At 40.4% G+C, this 25841-nt stretch overlaps 1 protein-coding gene across 19 annotated transcripts in view; it reads left to right on the forward strand.

Annotated features, from left to right (window-relative positions):
* ANKS1B (ankyrin repeat and sterile alpha motif domain containing 1B) overlaps positions 1-25841 on the forward strand; it is a 462906-nt gene that overhangs the window by 229184 nt on the left and 207881 nt on the right. For 15 of the 19 annotated variants that reach the window (XM_048500513.1, XM_048500514.1, XM_048500506.1 and 12 more), the window contains one exon: positions 3495-3601. In XM_048500513.1, the coding sequence (XP_048356470.1) occupies positions 3495-3601 (107 nt within the window). Of the gene's footprint in view, positions 1-2910; positions 2930-3012; positions 3602-25841 lie in introns of those variants that run through there. The other 4 variants (XM_048500522.1, XM_048500520.1, XM_048500521.1 and 1 more) reach the window with 4 other exon arrangements.

The following is a 25841-nucleotide window of genomic DNA, read 5'->3' on the forward strand; positions in this document are numbered from 1 at the left end:
TCATTAGCTCTGCCTGATTGCTATTAGGGAGAGTCCAAACCTAACCTATCTGTCACAATGCTCTTTCTCAGAAGAACTTCAAAGATGGCTATTCCACTAATATGTCTTTAGGCTAATTTTATACAACAAGGTTTTTTTCATAGCTACACAACTAGAAGAAGTGGCTTCAATATTTGATTTTATCTGTGTCTGCAGGGTGTTGGGCTCTAGAATATTTCAGCTGTCATTCAAATGTGTAAATTTATCTTCATAAATTCTAGGCAGTCAAAAAGAATGAGCATGTACAGAGTTCTTTGCTTACCAGAAACAGCTGCAAGTTCCTATGAATTTAAGATTAGGAGAGTTTTTCTAAGTTACAAGATATAGCATTCAGGTAACCTTCATGAACAATACCTATCAGTTTTTTAGAAATTAGAAAGTCTGAAAAGGCAGCAGGGTTACGCAGTGGGCGGTGGCGGTGCCCACCTGGGCCACCTGTTGTGGTGCCCCACCCTCCCGGGCTCCCTGCAGGCTGGCCTTCCCCCTATCCCCGGCCTATTCTGCCCCCCCATCCCTGGCCTCTCCCAGCCTCCCTGCTGGCTCCCATAAGTGGGGTGCAGGGAGCCAGGTGGGGAGGGGGGAGGTGCAGGGAGGAAGTCATGCTCCCGGGCACCATTTAGGCCTGGTATGCCCCTGCTCTGGTCTTATAGGCAAAACTTATAAAGTATGCTTCTTTGTTAGAACCCATGCTCTCTTAGACACCAAGATGTGACCACATGAGGTGGTCACTATGTAACTAAGTATAGTGCTAGAATAGAAAGCTGTTCTTATTTTATTTCCATGTAACCCTCCCTAAATAGTTAGTAAATTCATTTGAATGATCAGCAACTGTGTATTGATCTTCTTTTCTGCTACTCTGCTAAATTTACCCAACTCATACTTGCAGGACCAGCCTCTTCCAAATGTCCCTGTGCGCCAACTGTGGTCATCCTGTTCACTATTCCATCCCTTAGGCATCAACCAGACCAGACCCCTGGCCTTATCCATCATGGCTCCAGCTCTGTGGAATGGGCCCTGAAAAGATGAAGTATCCTTGGATACTGTCAAAAGGCCTGCCTGATTGCCAGGGAGTCTGAATTGGCAGGTATCTTTTCAGTAGGGGAAGTGGGGAGATTTGAGGTTTGTTCTTTTATTTTTGTTTTTAAACTGAAAATATTTTAACCATTTAACCAATTGGCCATGCTGGCAGGGGCTGATGGGAATTGTAGTCCATTAACATCTGGTGTGCCATAGGTTTGCCACCACGGAACTAGGTGGAACCTACCTTTGAAGAATATGAAGACTGGCCTGAACTCTTGTTTTGCTCTGATCCCTGATGCACTTATGTTAATAAACCCTGATGCACTTATGTTAATAAACATTAACAAAACAGAGTAATTGCATTAGGCTGCAATGGATATTTGTCAACATAAGAACAAGCCTGCTGGATCAGACCGGAGTCCATCTAGTTTGGCATTCTGCTACTCACAGTGGCCCACCAGGTGCCTTTGGGAGCTCACATGCAGGATGTGAAAGCAATGGTCTTCTGCTGCTGTTGCTCCCGAGCACCTGGTCTGCTAAGGCAATGTCCATTCATTAAAGGTTCAATAAGATTTCTTGAAAGATTCAAAGGCTAGGGTTGCCAACCTTCAGGTGGGCCCTGGAGATCTCCCTCTATTACAACTGATATCCAGACAATAGAGATCAGTTCACTTGGAAAAGGTGACTATATGGGAGGGTGAATTCTATAGCATTGCACTCTTCCCTTCCCAAATTCCCCCCTTCCCAGGCTCCATTTGCCAAATATTTAGGTATTTTGAACCCAGAGCAGGCAACCCTATTTAATGGCATTGGCAATCAGGTGTTGAATGAAATCTGTTGAAATCACCAAAAGGCTTCTCTGTGACTTCAGCAACACTAGAACTGAGTCATAGTTTGTTGTTCTTTCTGATTAATGTACGTGACCTGTGTGCAATATTTAGGTTGTAAGCAGCTGAGATGTTGTTTATGTGTGCTCTGATTTGCAGTAATGTGCAATATGTGTATGTTTTGCTTATTGTAACGTGTGTAATGGATTTGTTTTGCAAAACCTTGTGACATGAGGAAAACTGGATTACAAACTACGGTTAACTCTTTTAATATGAAAACCCTTAATTTTCATATTTCACTTATATTTTGATCGGTAGTATAATTATTCTGTGTTTAAACAATTTACTTGACAAGGTGGAAAACAAAAGTTTATGAATGAATTACTATTTTTTAAAGAAAGATTATCAGGTATGCTTTATAAGTTTAGGAATACTGAATGTTCCCCATATGTTTAAAATTCATATATTCATATATTCAAACAAATCCTTTGTGAAAGAGAAATCATTTCTGGCTTTTTATAGTAAAAAAAATTCATTTAATTGTTAATGTGGACAGATGACCTTTTCAGATTGAATTTTAAGTAGATTATAATGAAGATTTGCTCATGACTGGTAGTATTTTATGGTTGAAAAATCCTGGAGATGAAGAAATAATTATTTTGACCGAAAGGATGTTGTGCAATTTAGGTTATACCCAGTTATAATAAGAAAGCATGCAACAGATTATTCATTCTTTTCTGGTTGACTGAAAAAATGAATAATTGGAACAATGGTTGGGAGCATGCTGTGAACATAGCAAAGCTCAGTGCAGCATTACAAAAAAAAGGAAGCAAGTAGTAAACCATGCAAGAGGCTACATACAGTTAATGCTTTGCATTTCCTGATGCCTTTTGAAACGTAAAACATCTACAAGCAGATCTCTCTAATGCGTAACTGGTAGGAAGGTTCTATTGAGATCTGAGCATTTTAGCTGCCTCTGATGACCTGCTATTTTCTGCATTTGTTTTGACTGCTCTCATCATTCAAGATTGATGCTTGGATGGGTGTGTAGGTGGAAGCAGCAGCAGCAAGCTTACAGCTTGCAGACAACCCCCCCCCCCTGCCTTATCTGATGGCTATTATTGAAAATACGAGGTGTAGCCTAGGCTGGGTAACGAAGGGGAGTACGCGAAGGGGACCAAGGAGCATGGAGCTGCATACTGATGACTGTAGGAGTACTTGATAAAAGATTTCTTGCTGTTAGCAGTGCATTGCTCACTGTGGAGTATTCCTACAGTCACATATAACGGAAACCAGCTTAGCTAACAGCTTGATATGCCTCCCCCCCCCCACTCCACTGCATGACGTACTGGTCTGTAGTAGAGATTAATAGCTACGAAATGTTGAGCTAGGAGCAGATATTACTGAATAACCTGCCCTGGAAACTATGTGTTACTTCTGACTTTCTTACTTGCTAGAAGCATTAATCTGACAAGCTGGCGGGCTCCTTTGATAACAACTTCTCCCGGAACACGATGTGGCAATGCCACCTCTCAGCCCAGGACCATCGTTATTATCCTGTGGATGGATATTCGCTGCTTAAACGCCTTCCTTCTCAAACTCTTTCAGCACCAAGATGCCCTGTCCAGACAGTGGGACAATGGTTGGAAAATATTGGGCTATCTCAGTATGAAAACCACTTGCTGGCTAATGGATTTGACAATGTGCAGTTTATGGTAAGTGATCATCTATGTATATTAGTGTGTTTGAGTCTGTGCCTCATGAAATCTTTTACAGCATATAATGGAATTTAGTTTGTTTTTTAAATGTCCTTTTGGATAAACATTTCACTTGATACTGCCTGTAGTCTGTGTAAGCATGGGCATTTGCCTGCTTGATATTTAATTTCTAAGCCCTTTTTAAAAGTAAAGGCATGTTTCCTACCTTCCTTGCTAGGAAACAGTTCCTTGTTTATGAAAATCACTAACATTCTTATAGGAGCAGTTTGCATATTATTATATAGATTTGATATCTCTGATGTGTAGTGCACACATTTATCATGGTGTGTTAAACCCAATCTTAATAAGCTTATTACCAAAATGAATGCAAGCAGAAAAAACAGCTTCCAACCTTTTCAATGCCTATCATTCTGGATATAGTAACACTCACCACACCTGTTGTTCAGAATGAATTTTTATCTCACATTTTATCTCTCATTTCTGTTTGTGGCTGTTTTTTTATCCAGCTTCTATCTGTACATGATACAAAATACACAATATTGTGCTAATGCTATTAATATTATGTAATGGTGATTGATTAGTGTTTGAAAAACAATGATGTTATTCACGTGTATGTTTTTAAAGAGATTAAAATATTTTATTGACCTCATTACAATGAACACATTTATAGTATGATAAAAATAGATCCAGTGTTAATTTGTAGGTGCTACTGTTCCATTCTATTAATATAATAAGATTTATTAACTGAATGGAGTACTAGAAATTAGTATTCTACCTAGCATAATCAGAATGAAATAGGTTTTTTATTCAAGTCACTGCAGCAAAAAGACTATCAATACATTGGTTTTTGAAAAATTAAATGTAAAGAACAGTCACTTAAACAAAGTCCATTCAGTATTTAAAGTTCCAAATGGGAGTGGTTCTTTGGAAGATTGTATCCATGTGCACAGTTACTAATGAATACTCCAGGAGTTATAATGTTGAGTTGAGCAGCTTGCTAAACATTGTGCTCTAGGACAGTGATTAATTCAATGGACTCTGTATCTTCTCCTGTGTCATTTAATGACAAGGCTTTGAAATTTGCCTATCTGTGTAAAGTGATCTATAAGGAAGCATCAATTATCTAGAGTTATTCAAGTAACTCGTGGGCTGGGTTATTTCCAGTCTTCTGCATTGTGACCAAAGTTCAATACACAACAGGTACCATAGTCTATTTCTGGCAGTGATCAAAGAGATTAGAGTAGAACAAATATGGATGACATTTTTATACTCAATCTGATCCAATTCTAAAACATTAAAATGAGAGAGATAAAAATACACTATTATATTATGACCTTTGAAAGCAGAAACATTTTATTAATTAAATTTAATTGTCTTATATATACAGCAGTTACATGTCATTAATAGATTTATTCTAGCATACTTCAGAAAATGTATAATGTGATCAAAGATCCTGAATGTTAAAAAAGACGAAATGGCATTTACATGATCCAATGTTGAGAAAAATATGTGTCTGTTAAGAAATCAACATCTATATTTTATTTCTCAACATTTAGAGAATTAATTATATCTTTTAGTCTGTTTTACATGCCCTCCTTTAATCAGCAGACTAGTTAGCCAATAACATTGTTGATTTTAACGACCATTTTCACATGTCAGTGGAAGCAACAACTAGTCTTTCTTTGTTCCTTCTTCACAGTGTTTCTGTTTTGTTTTTCTAGAAATACATTCGAATGCTTATTTGTTTTCCTGTTGCCTAAGCAACACTACCACACACCCATTTAAATGATGTAGTACTGTATGACTTTCTAGATTTCATGCAGGAATGCAGTTGTCAAGACAGTATAACTAACATTGAAAGAAATATATTATATCTGAGCAAAGACATTTTCTGTTAAAGGAACTCTCAACAGTGCTATACTAATTAAAATCACACTGGTACCTAAGGTATTTTTTAGATAAAAGGGTTGTTTGGGAAAGCTTTCATTACAGTCACAGAAATTAAGCCCTTAGGTTTACTCTTCTTTGACTACACAAGAAAATTGAGCATTTAACTACCATGTGAATTCACAAGATCTGTTGATAACAGTTAGTGTGCATGGAATGAAGATGAATAACCGCTTTCCCCATTCATTTTAATTTTATTTTTAAGAGGTCTCCATTTTGTTATTACTTTTGTATAATTATTTTCAAATATAGTATAAAGCATTATCGTTCCAAGAGGAGTTGTCATCCTAAGATTAGTGCAAAATGTTTAGATGCACAACCTATCCTTGGCCCCTACATAAACTGAATCTTGGAACTTGGCTTAAAGTTACTGTTTGAAGAGGTCATGCTTCAACAGATCCATTTATTACTTGTAGCCCTGTCAGTTTGTCAAACAGTGAGCAATTGTGCCATCTGAAAGTAAAACTTCGGTAATGCAATTGCCTGCATTTGGTGAAAGGGCATTGATAACATCAGTGATATTACAGTGAAATGATCACAGTACTATTAAACTAATTTCTAAGTCTGACGAAGATGTAACCTGGCAATTACAATATTACAGCTAATTGCAAATTATAGTATCTTGTCTGGTCTAAACATTTAAGAATTCTGGTGAGCCATTTAACTGTTTGATTCCCAGTATAGTTTTTATGCAGAGTCTTGAAAATTGGATAAATTGCATGTATTTGATTCTAATTTCACATCAAAATATTAACATAAATAAGTGATTTCGATAAGATAGAGGACAAAAACTTAGCCAGTGTATAGGAGGAATATAGAAAGTCAAATGAACTGTCCTAAAGTGATTTTTGGGACATACTGAAAACAACAGCTGCAACCCAAACAAGAGACAATTCCAAAACTGAATTATTTCCGGTTGATTATCAAAGTTAAAATAGCGATGTCAGAACATAAGCTGTAACCAGAAGACAATCATCACTGACCCCAGAAAATTCTAGCATAAGTATCTGAAACAATATGTTCCTTTATGCTTAGAAAGGATATGTAGAATATGTTTTATGTGAACATATTAAGATGTACTGTAAGAATGTTATATTCACATATATGCAAATATATGTATAATACAGGCCATTCAACATAAGAACATAAGAAAGAGCCTGCTGGATCAGACCAGAGTCCATCTAGTTCCGCACTCTGCTAAGGCATTTGCAATCTCAGATCCAGAGAGATGCAGTTGACCAAAGAGGATCAACAGTGAGATGGAGCTGACCATTGCTCCTACTCACTGTATATTTGTACCATTAATGGCAATATGACTTTATTCCCATGAAACACTTGTGTTAATCCAAGGATAACAAGTAGGAAAGCCAATATTTTAGTAAGGTTAGGGAAGATGTGTGGCGCTTAAGGTTATTACAATCTGTTCCCCTTTGACTAATAGAAATAGCTACAATAATAATCATGGAGATTTGACCAAAGTATCACTGTCACCACCAGAGGTATTCTTTATAATTAGATATTATGAAAATGCACATTATGCATATATTAGTTCCTCACAACATTACTGTGTGGCCATTTCTCCTCAGCTAGTTCTTCCAGCCACTAGACATCTTGCACACACAGAAGAAAGAACATAGACAGACTCATTGAAACCTTATTATGTTGACAGAATGGAGTGGGTGCAGAGGAGAGTGAGAAGGATGATCAGGGACCTGGAGATCAAGTCCTAAGAGGAAAGCTGAAGGCCTTGGGAATGTTTAGTCTGGAGAAGAGAGGATTGAGGGGACATGAGTGTACTCTTTTAAGTATTTTAAGGGCTGTCACTTAGTGGAGGGCAGGGAGCTGTTCCTGTTGGCAACAGACGACAGGACTCACAACAATGGATTTCAATTTTGGGCAGAAAAGTTCTGCCTGGATATTAAGGGGAAAATACAGTAATTTTACAAAGTGTAATCATCTACTTAGGAGGTGGTAAGCTTCCCCTTACTGGCATCCTTAAGCAACAGCTAGACAAACACTTGTCGGGGATGCTCTAGGCCCATGGTGACGAACCTATGGCACTCTAGATGTTCGCCACCACTGCTCTAGGCTAAACCTGCATGAAGCAGAGAGTTGGACTAAATGGCCTGTATGGCCCCATCCAGTTCTAAGATTCTGTTATTCTATGTCACCCATATTTCACGAGGCCAAACTCTGTAAATTAAAGAGATGTCTACTAAGAAAAGCATCAGGGTTTGGAAGCATATCAGACAAGACAATGTTCTACAATTTTGTCCCCTTTGTGTTCTCTTCCAGTTAATCAACCATTACACTGCAAGGAAGGAAACTGGACTCAGATCCAGTGTGATCTTTTCCACTCTAACTCAGAGTCCAATTCTTTCCCTGTTCCCTTTTCAGGGATGAAAAGTGGTTTTGTCCTTGATTTGTCTCAAACTTGTCAATTTGAGGAAAGAATTAATAACAATGTCACAAAAAGGTGTACTGTCAATAAGCCTTCCCCCACTGATGTCTGAAATGACCCCCCAAAAGATAAAGAGAAGGCAGTTTGAAAGACCTGAAGGCCAGTGTCATATCTTGCACATTCTTGAAAATGACCGTTAAATTTCCAGAGTGGATTTATTCTTAATCCTTTGTGACTGGATGGGAAGAAAGTCCATGGTGGGATGAGGACAATGTGCATGTTCAACATTTACTTAAGAAGGTTATAAAAAAGAAAGATGGAGTTCTTGTGATTTTGTTTGTCATTTGTATGCAACAGTAGGAAGCGCCTTCTCGCCCACTCCTACTATATAGGATCCCAGGATGTCTTCAAAAAGACACCTCCTATTAAAAATAGATATATAGGAATAGAAAAAAATCCTAGCTGTGTGGGATTCCATACTACAACATTTTTGGACTTTTGAAGCATCTCCTTTCTTCATTTGGCTGCAAAAGAATTAAACAGTCTTGATGACACTTTTTAGGTATTTATCTATTTCTCAAGTGTGGCCCCCATCTGTGGATATCTAAATCTAAAGATTAGAGCTACACTAATTATAAGGAAATTGCAAACTGTAGGAGAAATGGTTAACATTGAAGCTGAAAGGAGGAATAAGGTGTTGTAATTTAAATAGATGGTATCTTGAAGAAAACTTCGTAATGCTTTGACAATCTGGTATTACAATTGTATTTTAAGGGCAAAAAAATCGCCTCAGATCAGATCTGTAAGAGACATGAAAGCAGCACAGAATAACTGAAAAATTTAGTATATTGTTCTTTAAGAACATTTAGAAATATGCAACGATGGACCATGTGCCACCAATAAATTGGTGCCCTTTCTCTTATTCCTTCATCTGTTTTAATTCCACATGGGTATGCCTATTCTTAAGGTACTTCCAAAACTACTATCCAGTATGACAACAATACACCTAATATTTAGCAATAACAATAAGCATACCTTTCCTGATCTTGCAATAGGGAATTAAAATGACACTTTTTCCTGTGAACATCTCTAATTGTTACTCCATTATTATTGATGTGCCTTTCATCTTGAAGGTGCCACTCATTGTTGCTGGTGGTATCACTAATGATCATTAGTTATCTTATCCAATCTTATACTGTTCTAAAAACATAGATTTTTAAATCTTAAAAATGTAGATCTAACCATAGCACCAAGCCTTTATTGGCATATATCTTTAAAATGTATATCCTTGCTTCTTTTTTTCATTTCATACAATCTCAACACATCAGGTGCTAACTTTTTTTTAACACAATACTAAGACTTTGAAGAACAGTAAGCTCCCACACGCCCCCTACACTACCCTCTATTTGAGAAATCTTTAGTTTAAAGGAATGGGAGGGTTGGTTGCTATGTATTTTCCCTTCTGTGCTAAGAAAGCCTTAAAGAAATCGTTCAGCCCTATTTGAGAAATCAAAGCTACAAATAGGGTGACTGTTGCCAACTAGAAAACTATCCCTGTCCCATCTCTTATGTGCAGACAATCACATTGTTGATGGTAGACTATTGAGTTCAAAATATCAAAGGGAGATATTTTTGGATCATTCACAACAGTTCTATCCAATGTGTTTCATTAAGTCATCAAGGTAATCGCAGACAGGACATCCAACAAAATTTGTCAGTCAGTTGCTGGCTAATATTAATATGCTTATGTACATGATGATATCTCTTAATCAATGAGTGTAGTCTGAAGTCTCTTCTCCAGGGAAACTGACCTTGGTCGACTGGAGATCAATTGAATAATGGGAGATCTCCAGGTGCCATCTTGACATTGGCCCCTAATGGTATGAGAAAAGGCAAGAAAATGTTTTCAGTGAATATAGTGGTAAGTAGTAGCACTATTAGTACAGTCCAATAGAGAAGGAGAAGATTATGCTGCAGCACTATGGGAAGCCCTTTCAAATGTTTTATTGTAGCTTTGGTAGATACATGCAATAGGCCACAATACTGATTCCAAATTATTGTGATTTCCACAAGTGGAAATAAGAAAGGTTGCCTCTTATCTAAGTATATTAAGCTAAATCATATTAAGTGATATACATTTTGCCGTGAATTTGTATTTGTTTTTGCCATGAATTTGTATATGTAATGAATTTGCCATGAATTTGGATCTGTTAAAAATGTAACATCTATCCAACCATCCAGGAACTTTGGGAGGTATGATTTCTTAGTTTCCCCTCCTGCTGCAGCCCACTGATCACCCCAAAAATGTTTGTTACTGGTAATAGCATTGGGGAAATGTAGGGGTTTGCAGTAAGAATGGAAAATAAGTAGAAACTAGTCTTCATACATTATATTTTGGAAAACGGAACTGGTTGGGCAGAATCCTGACCTATATCAGTACTTACAAAGTTACATTATTTTGCTTCCTTTATTCTGATATTATAGTTGAAGTCACTATTCTAAATTGTTCCCTCATTAGTTAATAACATTCACTTGTTTAACCTCATGAATCATACAATCATAACCTAGTCAGATGTAGATAACCCATGCAAAATGAATGTACAAACCAAGAGAATTCTTACCAAAATAGTACATTACACAAGCCACATCATATGCTAAGAAATAAAGCAATGTCACTGGAACTCTGTTTTATTTTGCTGCTGCTGCAGATGGGTAACCCAGGCCACAGTCCTAATGGGAATGCCAGCCTCTGGGGATCCCCAGAATAATAGCTCATCTCCAGGAGAACCTGGGGATCCCCAGCTCAACCTCCAGGGGAACCTAGGGATTCCCAGAATAACAGCTCATCTCCAGACTATAGTGATCAATTCCCTTAGGAAAAAATGGATGCCTGGGAGGGTGGTCTTTTTATACATTATACCTTGTACCAGTGGCATTATACCCCACTGAGATCCCTGTTCTCCCCAGGCTCTATCCCCAAATGTCCAAGAGTTTCTCAACCTGAATCTGGCAACCTTATCCTCTCATCCCCCTCTGGTGACCTGGGATGATTGGGTAACTCTAACTCCTAAGAAAGTGTTCCTAAGAGCAAGTCTCACAGAATAAAATGAGAGTTAATTTTATATAGACCCATTCTGGATTGTTCCCTCAGCTACACATCTGGAATATGCTGACAAGTCAATAAAGCTATATTGCATTCATCCAGGAGTCATCGAGAAACTCAAATGCGCATCTGAAGATCTGCTAACAAAATTCCATACTTGTGACACTTATAATTGTATATCAGATAACAAGGAAGTTAAAAATAAACACTATTGCATACTAAAAACCAGAAATAGCATAACACTTTTAAAAGGATCACTGGTCCCCCATTCTAAAATCTATTCTGGGAGGCAAATGATATAATAGATAAAATTGTAAATCTATGAATGTTGGACAAGGACGTAGGTAAGGGGGGTTTCTCGAGTTCGAACCCCCCCACTGCATGTCTGAAGCTCCGCCCCCTGTTTGTGGGTTTTTTGTATTTTAAAGTGCTTTTTGGTTTTTCGCCTGCAGAGGACACAGTTTTAGGCTAGCGACACCAAAATTTCAGGCTATCATTAGATGACACTCCTGATGATACCAGCCAAGTTTGGTGAAGTTTGGTTCAGGGAGTCCAAAGTTATGGACCCCCAAAGGGGGTGCCCCATCCCCCATTGTTTCCAATGGGAGCTAATAGTAGATGGGGCTACCTTTTTGAGGGTCCATATCTTTGGACCTCCTGAATCAAACTTCACTAAACTTGGGTGGTATCATCAGGATAGTCTCCTACTGATACCACCGAGGTTTGGTGAAGATTGATTCAAGGGGTCCAAAGTTATGGACTCCCAAAGGGGGTGCCCCATCCCCCATTGTTTCCAATGGGAGCTAATAGAAGATGGGGGCTACATCTTTGAACCAAACTTCACAAAACCTGGGTGGTATCATCAGGATAGTCTCCTAAAGACACCCTGAAAGTTTGGTGCTGCTAGCTTAACAATTGCACCCCTGACAGCAGGCATCCTCCAAATTTCCCCAGATTCTCCTTTCAAATCCACCCTCTTTGGCATGGATTTAAAGGGAGAATGTGAGGTCCCCAGTTTAAACAACATTGAAAGTGATGCTGTTTCAGGATGGGGGAGAATCCACCCAGTGGTGGGATTCAAATAATTTAACAACCGGTTCTGCCAAAGTGGTGCGAACCTGCTGTTAATCTCACTACGGAATCCACCCCAAAACAGCATCACTTTCAATGTTGTTTTAACTGGGGACCCCAGATTCATCCTTTAAAATGGATTTAAAAGGAGAATCTGGGCTCCCTAATTTAAACACCATCGAAAGTGATGCTGTTTGGGGGTGGATTCCAGCATCACAGCAGCCGCCCATGGGGGGGCAGAAACATCAGATTTTGCACCAGGCTCCATTTTCCCTAGCTACCCCTCTGCCTCGAGGGGAGGAAGAAGGGACTGCTGGCTAATAGCCTGGAGCCCAGCCAGTCGGGGGAGCGGGGCAAGGTGGGGTGGGGCGGGGCGAGGCGGAGGCAGGGGAGTCTTCTGTCCCTGGCCTCAGAGAGCTGTTTTTATAAGCACTGAGGCCAGGGGCGGGGCTTGGCCATGCCCCCAGGGGCAGGTGGGGTGTGTGGCCTCACCCCCAAACCTCCCCATAAAAAAATCTATACCTACGTCACTGATGTCGGATAATTCTTAGATTAGCTTCCTTAAAAGGAATCATGCCTAACCAACTTTAATTATTTAAGAACACCAGTGAGCTTATGGAAAGGGGTGGTCGTGGATTTTCATTTGTTGTTGTTGTTGTTGTTGTTACGAATCCTCTCTTCAATAAACATACAGAAATTCAGGCAATTAAAAAACCTGTTGCACTATAAATTCCAGAAATCCTAGTCTGCAATCCTAAGAGCACTTCTCTAGAAGTTAAGTTCCCTTTTGATTCAAATTTTGGCATAAATATTCCTAAACAAAAATCCTATTTTCAGATGGTCCCTGGCATTTGTCACTAAGCAAATTTAGCATCCCTATAGGCAATTTTATGGTCTTGAAATAGGAAGCAAATAAAAAAATGTAAGTTCTGAATTGAATAAGTTTTGCCAACAACCTGGAGAAAAAGTGTCCTACCTATTAATAGAGGCTTAATGGAATGTTATTTGCTGGGTGATGTTATTTTCATGATTTTCAGAATCATGGAAACATTCAACTTCCCATTTCCACACAGTAAGCTTCTATTAAAGGAACAAGACTTTCTTTTCCATGTTGCTGGAAATCTTACGTTGAATAGTGTTGTGTTACGGTAAGGTTTGCAGACAGGACCTAGCAGCTATGGAATATACTTAGGCGAACAGTCCTTAGCAGGTCTCAGAAATGTGGTTTTTCTGATGAGGAATTCCCAGGATGGTGCTCCTTGGATTTTAGCCTAGAATTTAAGGCAAAAAATTGGTGTTCAAATCTCCTTCTGCAAGGCAGGATGCATGCCCTGAGTGAGAGGGGGAACACCATTTCAGCCAGTTCCCTTCTGACAGCTGTATTAGTCAAAAGACCTGACTTACAGTTGTGTGTATGATTTGTGTAACTCTCTCTAAAAACAGTGTGTTCCTCTGCATGGTTCCAAATACTGCAAGGTGGGAAGAGGGTTTCAGGCTTCACTCCCATGCCAAATAGTGTGGGCGGGAAGCCTAAATCCCCACCTTCCCCCTCACAGTATTTGGAGCCATTTAAAGCAACCCAACACTTTCAGGGTGAGTAATATATGTGATGGGTTGGGTTGGACTGCCATATCTCTGCTCAGTCACACAAATTGGGTATTTTGTTCCTTAGAAGCAGCTCTGTGCTGTGAGTGTTGCCCTCTCGTGTTTTTTCTTAGGAACATTTTTTCCATAGCTTTAGCCTTCCTTCACCTATTACACTTACATTTGTAGAATTCAAACGAGCAGACATTTCTCTTCTTTTTATTTCTTTAGTCATTTCTCCTCCCAACAGTTTAACAGTTGCTGAATTTGAAGCCACATCTATGAATAATTTCTTCACAGCTTTCTCACCAGGAATATATTTTCTCCACAGTTTTAGCCTCTTCTATTCTTAATTTTGGTTTGCGCTGACATTTCTTTCTTGGGAAGATTCTGCCCTCATTGTATTCCATCACAGTATTTTCTGCATTTAAATGGTGTAGGGATGTTGAGACGCCAGAGATAATTATCTGATTATTCTTCTCAGAACATTCTCTGTAAGAATATTGTTCTGTCGAGAGAGGCTCAAGCGAATCACTTGGGTGCTGTAGCCTGGTTTCGGGCTGTATGGTTGTCATTCTAGTATTAGCAGCATTCTCTCCTGACGTTGGGCCTGCCATCTGTGGCTGGCATCTTCCAGAGGGATCCTCTGGAAGATGCCAGCCACAGATGGTGGCTACAACAATTCATCAGGAGAGAATGTTGCTAACAGAACATACTGTTTCCATACAGCCCAGAAACCACACAGCACCCAAAATATTGTTCTGTCTTACAAAGAGATGAATATCTGTTTATTCCCTCTGGTGTGTTTAAAATTGATACTATCTTATCCCATATGCACCTTAGCTGTGATTTCTGTGTGCCTTTTGATGCACCTTTCCTGATATAAAATGATTCCCCAGTAATTAAAAACTCCATTTTATTGTTATAATGATACTCTGAGATAGATAAGGCTGTGAGAGAGTAGCTGGTCCAAGTTTACAAAGCAAGTTTCTATGGTAGAGTGAGGATTTGAACCTGATTCTCCCAGATCCTAGTTTGACACACTAACTTCTACATCATACTGGCTTTCCACTTTCCCTCCTCCCCTCCCTATGGCAGCTTTCCCATTGAAATATTCTGGCCATGTTGCAAGAAGTCATGCTGTAAGTAGTTGATCAGTTGAATTGTATAGGGGGCACTGCCAGGTTTACCAAGTTGCACAACTTGTGTGGAGGCTGCCACTTGGACCAAGCAAGTTGTATAAATTGTGTGGTAGCCAATTGTTGAGTTATTGCCACTGGGCGTAGCCCAGGGACATAAGTATAGATTTTTAATGAGGGGGTTCTGGGGCGTGCCCACCCAACCCTGGGGCATGGCCCTGCCTCCGGCTTCAGTGCTTATAAAATCAGCTCTCTGAGGCCAAACTCCCCTGCCCTGCCCTCCCCCGCACTCCCACCAGCTGGGCTCCCAGCCGGCAGCCCCTTCTATGCCTCTCCCCTCTGGGCAGAGGCATAGCTAGGAAAAATGGAGCCCGGTGCAAAATCTGAGTTTTGTGGGAGGCCCCCCTGGGTGGCTGCAGTGATGCTGGAATCCATCACTTTCAATGGTATTTAAATTAGAGAGCCCAAAATCTTCTTCTAAATCCACCTTAAAGGAAGAATCTGGGGTCCCCAATTAAAACAACAACAGCATCACTTTCAATGTTTAAACTGGGGACCTCAGATTCTCCCTTTAAATCCATGCCAAAGGGGTGGGGATTTAAAAGAAGAATCTGGGGAAATTTGGAGGGTGCCTGCTGTCAGGGGTGCAATTGTTAAGCTAGCAGCACCAAACTTTCAGGGTATCATTAGGAGACTCTCCTAATGATACCACCCAGGTTTGGTTCAGGGGGTCCAAAACTGTAGACCCTCAAATGTGTAGCCCCCATCTTCTATTAGCTCCCATTGAAAACAATGGGGGATGGGGGCACCTGCTTTGGGAGTCCATAACTTTGGACCCCCTGAATCAAACCTCACCAGATCTGGGTAGTATCATCAGGAGAGTCTCCCAACAAATCCCTGAAAATGTGGTGCTGTTAGCCTAAGAACTGCGCCCCCTGCAGGCCAAAAACAAAAAAACATTAAAAATACCAAAAAAACCACAAATGGGGGGCAGAGCTTCAGACATGTAATGGGGGGTTGAACCCGAGAACCCCCCCCTAACTTTGTCCTTGACATAGCCCCAGTGAGTCCTACCTCCAGGAGGTGGGAGGAGAGCAAGGGTAGACTGGGTGGAAAGAACCCTGATTTCTACTGACAGAACCCAATGTTTAAAGTCAGGAAATAGAGTTTTGTTGCTCAGTAACTCTTACAATGGCCACTGAGATCTCAGAAAGCATCAATTTCTTAAAGATACAGGTGCTGTTTCTCATATTCTCATATTCTTTTTTGACATATAGCAGCTTAACCCGACTCAGCGGGGGCAGCCATTGCGGCTGTGGTGAGCAGAATAGGCAAAGGGTGGTTGCATGCAAGGTGCAATGCTTAGCAAGAGGCTTGCAAGATCTGCAATGATTGGCTCCCGGCCGTAAAGGCGGGAGGAGCAAGGGTATATAAAGTGCCACACCCTGAGCTCGGCCTTCTTGGCTGCCGAGACTCCAGAACGGCGTGGACCTCATACACCCTCCCTATGTTATTATGCAATTGTTTGTTATGCCGTTATGCTTTATTATGTGCAATTTTAAAGCCATGTGACTTGGCCAGGTGGGTTGACAACGGGAGTCGCAGAATATCTAGAGGAGAAGCCGAGCTTGTGGCCGGGTCTTCTCCATGCTTGTGTTCTGCAAAGGGAGGCTGGGGTGGGGTTAATGGCGGGGCCAGTAGGCTGGTCGCAAGCCCGGTAGGTTCCAGCTGCGCCCGACACCCCAGCAGGTGGGAGTTAGGTTGGGCACTGGTGGAAGCGACGGGTAGGTCAGCCCGGTGCCCCACAATCCCAGCAAAGAGGGGAGGACGGTGGGCCGTTAGGCAAGCCAGTAGGCTTCGCCAGTGCCCACTTCCCCAGCAGCAGGAAGGGTTGAAGCCGGGGGGGGGGGTCGCCCCTGGGGCTCCCAGCTTTCTGCAGGTGGCCCCAATACGGATTGGGGAATGCTTGATGTTGCGACCCATTTGTTGCCCAGCTTCTATGTAAATAGTTACTGTTAATAATTAATAAATTGGTTTTCATCTGGAAAAACTGAGGCCCAGTTGTATGATGCTGGCTCCCAGACTGGTCCCGGCTGCACAGTGGGGACCTGCAGAAAGCATCTCACTTTCCCCAAATCCTCTTCCCACACAATGTCTTCTTTTCCTCCTCCAGTCAATTTTTCCATGCTTCCTTCTCTTCTTCCCCCCCACTTACAAATCTATCTTTTATTATCCTCATATTCAGCTGTTTTTATTATTTATTTATTTCACTTATATCCCACTTTCCTACACAATGGAGAGCTGAAGCAGTTTGCATCATTCTTATTTATTTACAAAATTTATATGCCATCTTTCTGCCCTTACAAGGGCTGCCAAGGCAGCTGACAATTTAAAACATACATGATAAAATCAATTGTATCATCATTAAAATTAAAATATTATAAAACATATTAATATTATAAAACATACATAATTAAAACAACTTTTACAAGAGTTACAAACAGAATAAAATACATACAAAACAGTGTATGTGGCGTATTCTCCTGTAGGAGACTCAAAGGAGCTTAAACTTTCCCTTCCCCTTCCCCCTCCCCTGACAACAAACACCCTGTGAGGTGGGTGGGACTAAGAGAGCTCCATAGAGCTGTGACTAGCCCAAAGTTACCCAGCTGGTGTGTTCTAGTTCCCCAGATAAACCTCCACAGCTGTGGTGGAAGAGCGGGGAATCAAACCTAGCTTTTTTTAAACACACAAACAAACTGGGATAATATTGTAAAATGTTATAAGGAGCTTTTAACAAGAAATCTCATGAGTGGACCCAGAAGTTCCTGCTTGTTATCTGGAATTATGGATTTTTTTCATCACAGAGAATGGAGTAGGAGGCTCACAAATATGATATATGTTAATGAATACTAAAGAGATTTTAGGAACACAGACTTTCTAGGAGGCAAAGATATTTTGATAATTAGGAGGTGAATCATCTGGGTCAGATTTATCAAATGGAAAAGATTCATTGATAAATTTAAGGAAAATATAAATTTAAGGAAAAATTTTAAGGAAAAGATTCATTGATAAATTTAGAGCTTATAGCAATCTTCTATAAGAGGTTGTACAAAAGAGGTGAGGCATGAAAATAAGCCACACAACTTGCTCATTGGGCTGCCTTCTTTTCTATTGGGGCACCCAGAGTTGCCAACAACTGGAAGAAAAAAAATCCTGTCCCTTTACTTGAGACTTAATGTTTGCAAATGGGCAAGCAAATCTTTGCATGGCATGGGGGTTAACAACAGCCCATTAAGCCTCAGTTAAAGTGGTAGGACATTTTTTTTTCTGTTGGCCACATTAAGCCAAAGGAGAGAGTGGCATCATTCAGTGTCAGAGAACAGACAGTGCAATCCTTTAGATATCAACTCAGAAGTCCCATTGTGCTCAATGTGGCTTACTCCCAGGTAAACATACAAAGGAAAGGGCAGCCTGAGTTATGTTCTGTTCCTGATAGATCTAGTTGAAAGGATCTAAGATAGCAGAGCTTTGGAAGGCAGAGATGTTGAAGACTACTGCCAGTCTAAATGATAACTGGCAACACACTGCATTTTCATATTGTCCTTCTTCCAAATTTCTGAGGATGCCAAAAATAGTTGTCCCTCCTCCATTTCATGCTGGCAACAACCTTGTTAGGCACACAGACAGTGACTGGCCCAAAGTCACCCAGTATACCTCAAGATCCAGTAGGAATTGAAACTCAGGTTTCTCCAATCTCTGACCATTGCTTTATGGTCCTTAATGAAATTCACTGTAAAATTTTGTCTTCTTTTATTTTCTTGTAGCTAAGTGAGCAGACCTTAACAATAGGATTGTCCCTTTTAATAGAGACTTAATGTTTTTCTCCATACCATTGAAAGATTCACCTGCCTCCAGAATTTTCTCCAGAAACAAAAACAACAACCACCTCCAACTCCACCAGGAATATAATTTTCTCAGGTTTCTCCAATCTCTGACCATTGCTTTATGGTCCTTAATGAAATTCACTGTAAAATTTTGTCTTCTTTTATTTTCTTGTAGCTAAGTGAGCAGACCTTAACAATAGGATTGTCCCTTTTAATAGAGACTTAATGTTTTTCTCCATACCATTGAAAGATTCACCTGCCTCCAGAATTTTCTCCAGAAACAAAAACAACCACCACCTCCAACTCCACCAGGAATATAATTTTCATATACTTCACTCCCATCATTTTTCTAGTACCCATCTGTCAAGGAAGACTCCACAGTCCCCTTCTACTTGAATTGCTTATTGATTCAATACACTCATAGAAACTTCTTCTTTTTTGTAGTTTATTACATATAACAGGCAAGCTTACAAGTTGCTCTAACGAATTAACAAAAGAAAACCTCAGGAAAAAACGAACTGGGCTTCAGCTTCAGTTAAACCCTCACTCACTAACTGCCCTTCCTGTGTTCTGAGCCACATCCTCCAACTGACACTTTCAGAATGTTCCTGAACTCTTCACATGCCCCTTTTCAGCTGAAATTTAGGGGCTAAATGTCTCAAAATTTCAGTTAGATCCAATCATATCATACAGGCAATTATATATAATTAACCATTACCCTGACGACTTAGTGCATCAGCAATAATATTGTCCTTACCCTTTACATGTCGAATCTCAAATTCATAATCTTGTAGGGCTAAGGACCATCTCAAAATACGAGCATTGCTGTTTTTCATCTTGCTCAAAAAGGCCAAAGGATTATGGTCAGATCTTACAATAAACTTAGACCCTATTAGGTAAGGATGGAATTTTTTGATTCCCCACACCATGGCGAGGCATTCCTTCTCGATCGGTGAGTATGCATGTTCCCTAGGTACCAGCTTTCTCCTAAGGCAAACTATTGGATGCCATCAATTGGTCTTCGCCTTTCTGAACTAATGTAGCACCTAAACTCCCTCGATTCAGGCTTTATCAGTTCATACACTTCCAAATGGTTTTGTTAAAATCAGGAGCAACTAATACTGGAGCATTTCACAACAGCCCTTTTTACCCGTGGCCAAAAGTATTTTGACATCTATGCGGCTTCCCAAACAACTTTAAATGGAGCTCGCTTTTTACACATAAGTCTGATAATGGTGTAGCTAGTTCACTTTAGTTGAGGTATGAACTTTCCTATAAAACTCCAACTAATCCTAAAAGGACTGGAATATCCTTTTTTGTGGTTGGAATAGGCCAATTCTTAATACTGGCAACCTTAGCTTCAAGAGGCTTAATTTGACCAAGGTTGACGACACAGTGACCAAGGTATATCAAATTCTTCCATCCAAATTGACACTTATCAGGTCCTCCAAAGTTAACCCAGCTTCCTGAACCTTCTGGGTAAAACCGATTCGTATATGTTTCAAAATGGGTCTCCCAGGAATCGAGGACATATGATGGCTATATCATCCCTGATAACCAAAGGCATAATCTAACCCAGTAAGAACCTTTAATCAATCAACCTCTGGAAGGTTTTGGACCAGCTCCGCTTAACCCAAAAAAGGCATTCTCCTCTCTTTTAGAATTGAACAGAAAATGCCCCAAAGCCCGCATACAAAGGCTGTTTCTTCTCAGAGGCTTCTTTAGTTAGGGGAATTTGCCAATACCCCTTTGAACAGTCCAAGGTGCTTATAAACTTAGCACTAGCTAATCTTTCCACCAATTCCTCCAAAGCGGGTGTGTGTGAGGTGTGGGATACAAGGATCAAGAGTTGTCATTAGATTAACCTTTCTAAAGTCTACACACACAGTCTGAATTCAGGAGAGGGTCACCCCTCAGACACTTCTTGCTTTCTTTTCTTCACTAGGTACTATGGGTTGCTCCCCATGCACTGTTACTGAGGCCTCAATAATATCCCACTTCAACATTTGTTTAACCTCCTTCTCCACAACTTCTTTCATACCCGATTGTTAATATAGGAGTATGGTGTGTGTATTTTATTAGGAAAGCGGAAACACTTCCAGATGTCAATGTGGTGGGAAATCAGGGTGGAGCTTCAAACCGGGCTGTTCAGTGAAAACAACAATTCAAAAGTCCTTTTTTAACAAATGTCTAACTTGCTTTTACATTGCCCTTCTGATAAACCATCTTGAAATTCGAATCCTTTACTCACATCAAGAACACTTCCTCAAAATTCCATTCCTACAAACTCATCTATGCGTGCTAGTGTCAACTTGTACTGGAAAAGTCATTACCGATCTCTCTACAATACGGGTTTCAACCTATTCGCAGAGATGCACAGTTCTCTGCCGCATCATCTTCTTTGAATTACATAATTGTCATTGGGTAAAACCTGTATTATCACTATAAGAGTCCCTTCCAAGCCACATCCAACTTTAACAGGCTTTCTATCCACTGACAGTAATAAAACTTTATTACCCACTGCAAAGCTCGCGTGGTCTAGCCTTAACATCAAAGTAAGGTCTTTGCTTTTGCTGAGCTCTGCTTCAAATTCTCTGCTGCAGCTGTCCTTACTTCCTCGCAGTGAGTTCTTTTGCAGCTCACAGAAATATGCATTTACATCCTTGGGACAAGAGTTGTCAGTAAAGCCTTCCCAATTTTGCTCCTTTCCAGCTAAGCTTCCAAAGGACCTCTTGGATATCTCTTACTCAAAACAATAACTGGATTTGGACTAAATCCTAGGCTTTCTTGGACTGAATCACGGAGAGCAAACGTCAAATATGGTACCGCTTGCATCCCATGAATTTGAATGCTTTAGTACATAAGACTTCAACAATTGTCCGTAGTTCTGAATGGCCCTCTCCACTACACCATTTGACTGAGGGTTATACGCCACTACAGGGGCATGCTGAACCTCAGCCAACTCACAGAAAATTTTCATCACCTGTGACATCAAATTAGGGGCTTGATCAGTCATTAGTACTTTCATCACACCATATGTGGACACAAATTCCATTAAGGCCTTAGCTACTGACACAGATGTAATGTTTCTCACACAAAAGGCACAAGGAAATCTGGTTGCATGGTCAACTATAACTACAATATACTGTTTTCCCGAACTACTTTTAGGTAAAGGACCTAAAATGTCCAAACTGACCCTTGCAAAGGGTTCATCAATTACTGGGTAGGGTCGTAGCTCACACCTAGTTCTATCAGTAGCATGCCCAACCCGTTGACATACATCACATGTCTTGCAAAAATCCTTAACTGCTTTAGTCAACCCTGGCCAAAAAAACTGCCTTTGAATTCTTTCCATAGTCCTTCTTATTCCTAGATGTCCAGCCAATGGGACACTATGAGCCAGTTCTAAAATTTCTTCCCTGTACTTTCTTGGAATTACTAACTGTAAGGTTACTTTTCCCTTCTCAGAAAAGCCCTGCCTCCATTTTTGGCGATACAATAAGCCAGATTGCCATATAAATCTCTCAGGATTTTCTTTAGATACTTCTCCAGAAGCCACCTCTGCCTTTTCACATAACTCTTTTAAAGTAGTACATGATCTTTGTTCAGTTTTAAACTGCTCAGACCTTTCATGACATACATTTTCTTTATCCTCAAAATGGAAAGTTTCAACTTCCATAGCTGGACTAGGAGTGCTTAATGACTCATCTTTTCTTTTCCTCCAATTGTGACTTAGTTAACTCAGCTTTGCTGTCAACTCCACTTCCACCCCACTTTTTCTTTTTTGCTCACCTATATTTGACTTAAGTTTTTTTCCAGCTTAAGGAAATAAAGTTGGAAACATTTCATGTATATCTACTAATTCCCCTTTGAGCCTTCTGTTTCTCTCTTTTCTCAGTGCTTGTTTTAGCCTTTGACCTAGTAACTACTGCGTTCATTTGTCTAGATTGGTACAACACATCTGCTCCAATTATAAAAGGCATATCAGAAACATCATGTACAATGGCATATATGTCCTTTTCAATTCTGGGAGTCTGGATATGAATCAGTACTAAATCTAAGTACATAGGGGTCCTTCATATGGGGTAACCTGCATCCTTCCCACCAACTGATGACTTATTTGCTTTAACAACTTTCTGTTGATAGAACTTATATCTGCCCCTGTGTCAACAGAACCTTCCACCCACAACTTCCCCCCAAGTAACACTTTCATAGCCCTGAGATCTCCAACCCACTGTCTCTGTTCCTCAGATATCACACTATTTACATCAACCAGCTGTAACTCTCCCATTCTCACTCTTGGTTCTTGTTCAGTGGATTTAACAAGTTCCTCATCACCAGCATATCTCTTAGTTGTCAGCGCAGAGTTTCTCCAGGGACTTAGCAGAGCTCTTCAACACCACGGTGACCGGCTCTTCTCTTTACCTGGACCACGCAGAACTACCTGGTGACTTATTCATCTCCTCCCAATCTTCATTTTGCAATCAAAACCCGATTATTTCCAACATGTTGCACTCTTGTTTCTCTCTTATTTCTTGCACATTGTGATTTGAAGTGACCCCTTTCTCCACACAAAAAGCAGATTATATTCCTTGGTGTATAGATCTCAGCCGGTTTACTGGGCCTTGGAAAGAAGTCCTTTCTCTGAAGCAAACTTTTTCTCCATCTTTACCCGTAAACTCAATATTTCTCGGGTTGGTTTTAAACAATTCTCTCTGATACAAAACGTGCTGGTTTTCTTTCCTTGCTTTTTATGGCGGCCATCTGGTCTGCGAAAGCAGCCAAGTCAGATAAATCTAAGTTCTCTTTAGCTTGAACAAGAGCTGAGATTTCCTTCGGGGAGTGTGTGAAAAATTGCTCTCTTGCTATCAAGTTGCAAAAAAGTCTTCTATGGACTGAACCTTTGCAGCTCTATACCATTGCTGAACTATAAGTTTCAATCGAGCCATAAAAGCAACATAGCTCTCCTTCCTCTTAGGGAAAGCTCCCCTCAGTTCTTCTCTCAACTGGATCTCGGATTTTCCAAATCTGGCTAAGGCCTGCCTTTTAAAATTCTCATAGGTGGCTTCTTCCCCAAGTGTAAGTTCACCTAATAACTGAGCTAAATCTCCAGCAACGCAAGGCCATAACGCCCTCACTTGCTGTTCTGGGAACTTCATTTTCTCTCAAGGCAGCTTCAAACAAAGCTAAAAAACTTTCCACTGACTCACCCTGCTGATACCTGGGGAACTGTCTCTTCTGCCAAGCTGCAGTCGACTCCCTCTGTCTATCCTGCATCAGCAAGTTCATGGTGGTTTCTTGTGCGTGCATAAACGTTTGCAGCATCCTCATCCATCCCTCAGTGCTGGTTGGTACTGAGGAATCGCCTGTATCTATACTCATCCCGCCTGGTTGCATTAACTCTGGGTAGTCATCTGGGGTGTACTACAGACCTTTCTTGGTCATTGTCATCCAGGTATCTCAACTCCTTGCCATTCAACAGCTGTCCCGTGGCTCCCAACTCTTGAGCTACCACTCTGCTGCTTGATTCTGGCTCAGCTGAGAAAATGGTGTGCATATTCTGGGCTCTTCCAGTGTGACCTGCACTTCATTCACCTTTTTAGATCGAGGTTTCACTACTGGTTCGTCCATCTGCACATTCAACTGAAATCTGTGGTTTGTACTAGAGCAAATTTACACTCTTTGCTTGCCAACAAAATGCTCACTGAGTGTATTTCAAAATCCCTCCGCTTGCCACTATGTCAAGGAAGACTCCACAGTCCCCTTCTACTTGAATTGCTTATTGATTCAATACACTCATAGAAACTTCTTCTTTTTTGTAGTTTATTACATATAACAGGCAAGCTTACAAGTTGCTCTAATGAATTAATTAAGAAAAAAAACCTCAGGAGAAAACGAACTGGGCTTCAGCTTCAGTTAAACCCTCACTCACTAACTGCCCTTCCTGTGTTCTGAGCCACATCCTCCAACTGACACTTTCAGAATGTTCCTGAACTCTTCACACCATCAAAACCAGATAACTGGTAAGTCATTTCCCTCCCTTATTCATTTCCTCACTCATTTCCCTTCCTCATTCCCTTCCTCATTCATTAAATTCGTACAGTATTACTTTGTCATCCAGATGAAGGTCCCAAGCACATTGAGTAATTCAGCATAACTACAGTGTAATCTATAACTCTGAACCTGTGCTTTGGCTTTTCATGTAGCATTTCATAATCCTGTTACAGAACGTCTTTGAATTTTCTGATCGTAAACACAGAATAGTTATTTGAAAACATGTTATTATTAATTTCTAGTTCTCACATACATGGCAGTGAGAACTTTTATCATAGGAATCAGAGGTGGGATCCAGCAGGTTCTCACAGGTTCCTGAGAGTAGGTTACTAAATATTTGTGTGTGCCGAGAGGGAGTTACTAATTGGTGATTTTGCCACGTGATTTTTGTCTTAGTTACGCCCCTCCTCTCAGCAGTAGCGCACAGAACTTGAAGCAGTCTAGCAGGAGGTGCACCGGCGTGCGTGGCAGCCTGCACCTGCATGCATCTGTTTCCCACCCAAGGACTGGTGTAGCAGCTGCGTCCTTGCCACAGCCCCACCCAGGAATGCCCCACCCCCAGAATGCCCGGCCATGCCCCCATTGTGCCCCACCCAGCCCCATTGGTGCTATGCCACAGTTTGAATCCCACCACCATGGGAACCTGTTACTAAAATTTTTGGATCCCACCACTGATAGGAATACATTATATATTGTCTTTGAGAGAGACTTTCATTAGATGTTGAATACTGTGTGTGTGAAGAATTAAATTAATAATAATAATAATAATAATAATAATAATAATAATAATAATAATAATAGGAAGATGCCTTGAATAGCTATTATAATGCTTTAGAAGTTCTTGAGTTACAGAATATAATTTCAGCATTGGTACTGCTACTGAATGTAAGGTCATTAGTAAATAGCAGCAACTATTTACATTTCATTCTGAATAAGATTACTGTGGTAATTCGTGGTATAACACTAAAATTTAGCAAAGTATTTGAACTGGTAATCTACATAGTTCCACTAATGTGTTTAACATAGTGTGTGGACAGTAGCAGTGGACTGT

The sequence above is a fragment of the Sphaerodactylus townsendi genome, linkage group LG06 (genome assembly GCF_021028975.2).
Source record: "Sphaerodactylus townsendi isolate TG3544 linkage group LG06, MPM_Stown_v2.3, whole genome shotgun sequence".
In the NCBI taxonomy this organism is placed as follows: Eukaryota; Metazoa; Chordata; class Lepidosauria; order Squamata; family Sphaerodactylidae; genus Sphaerodactylus; species Sphaerodactylus townsendi.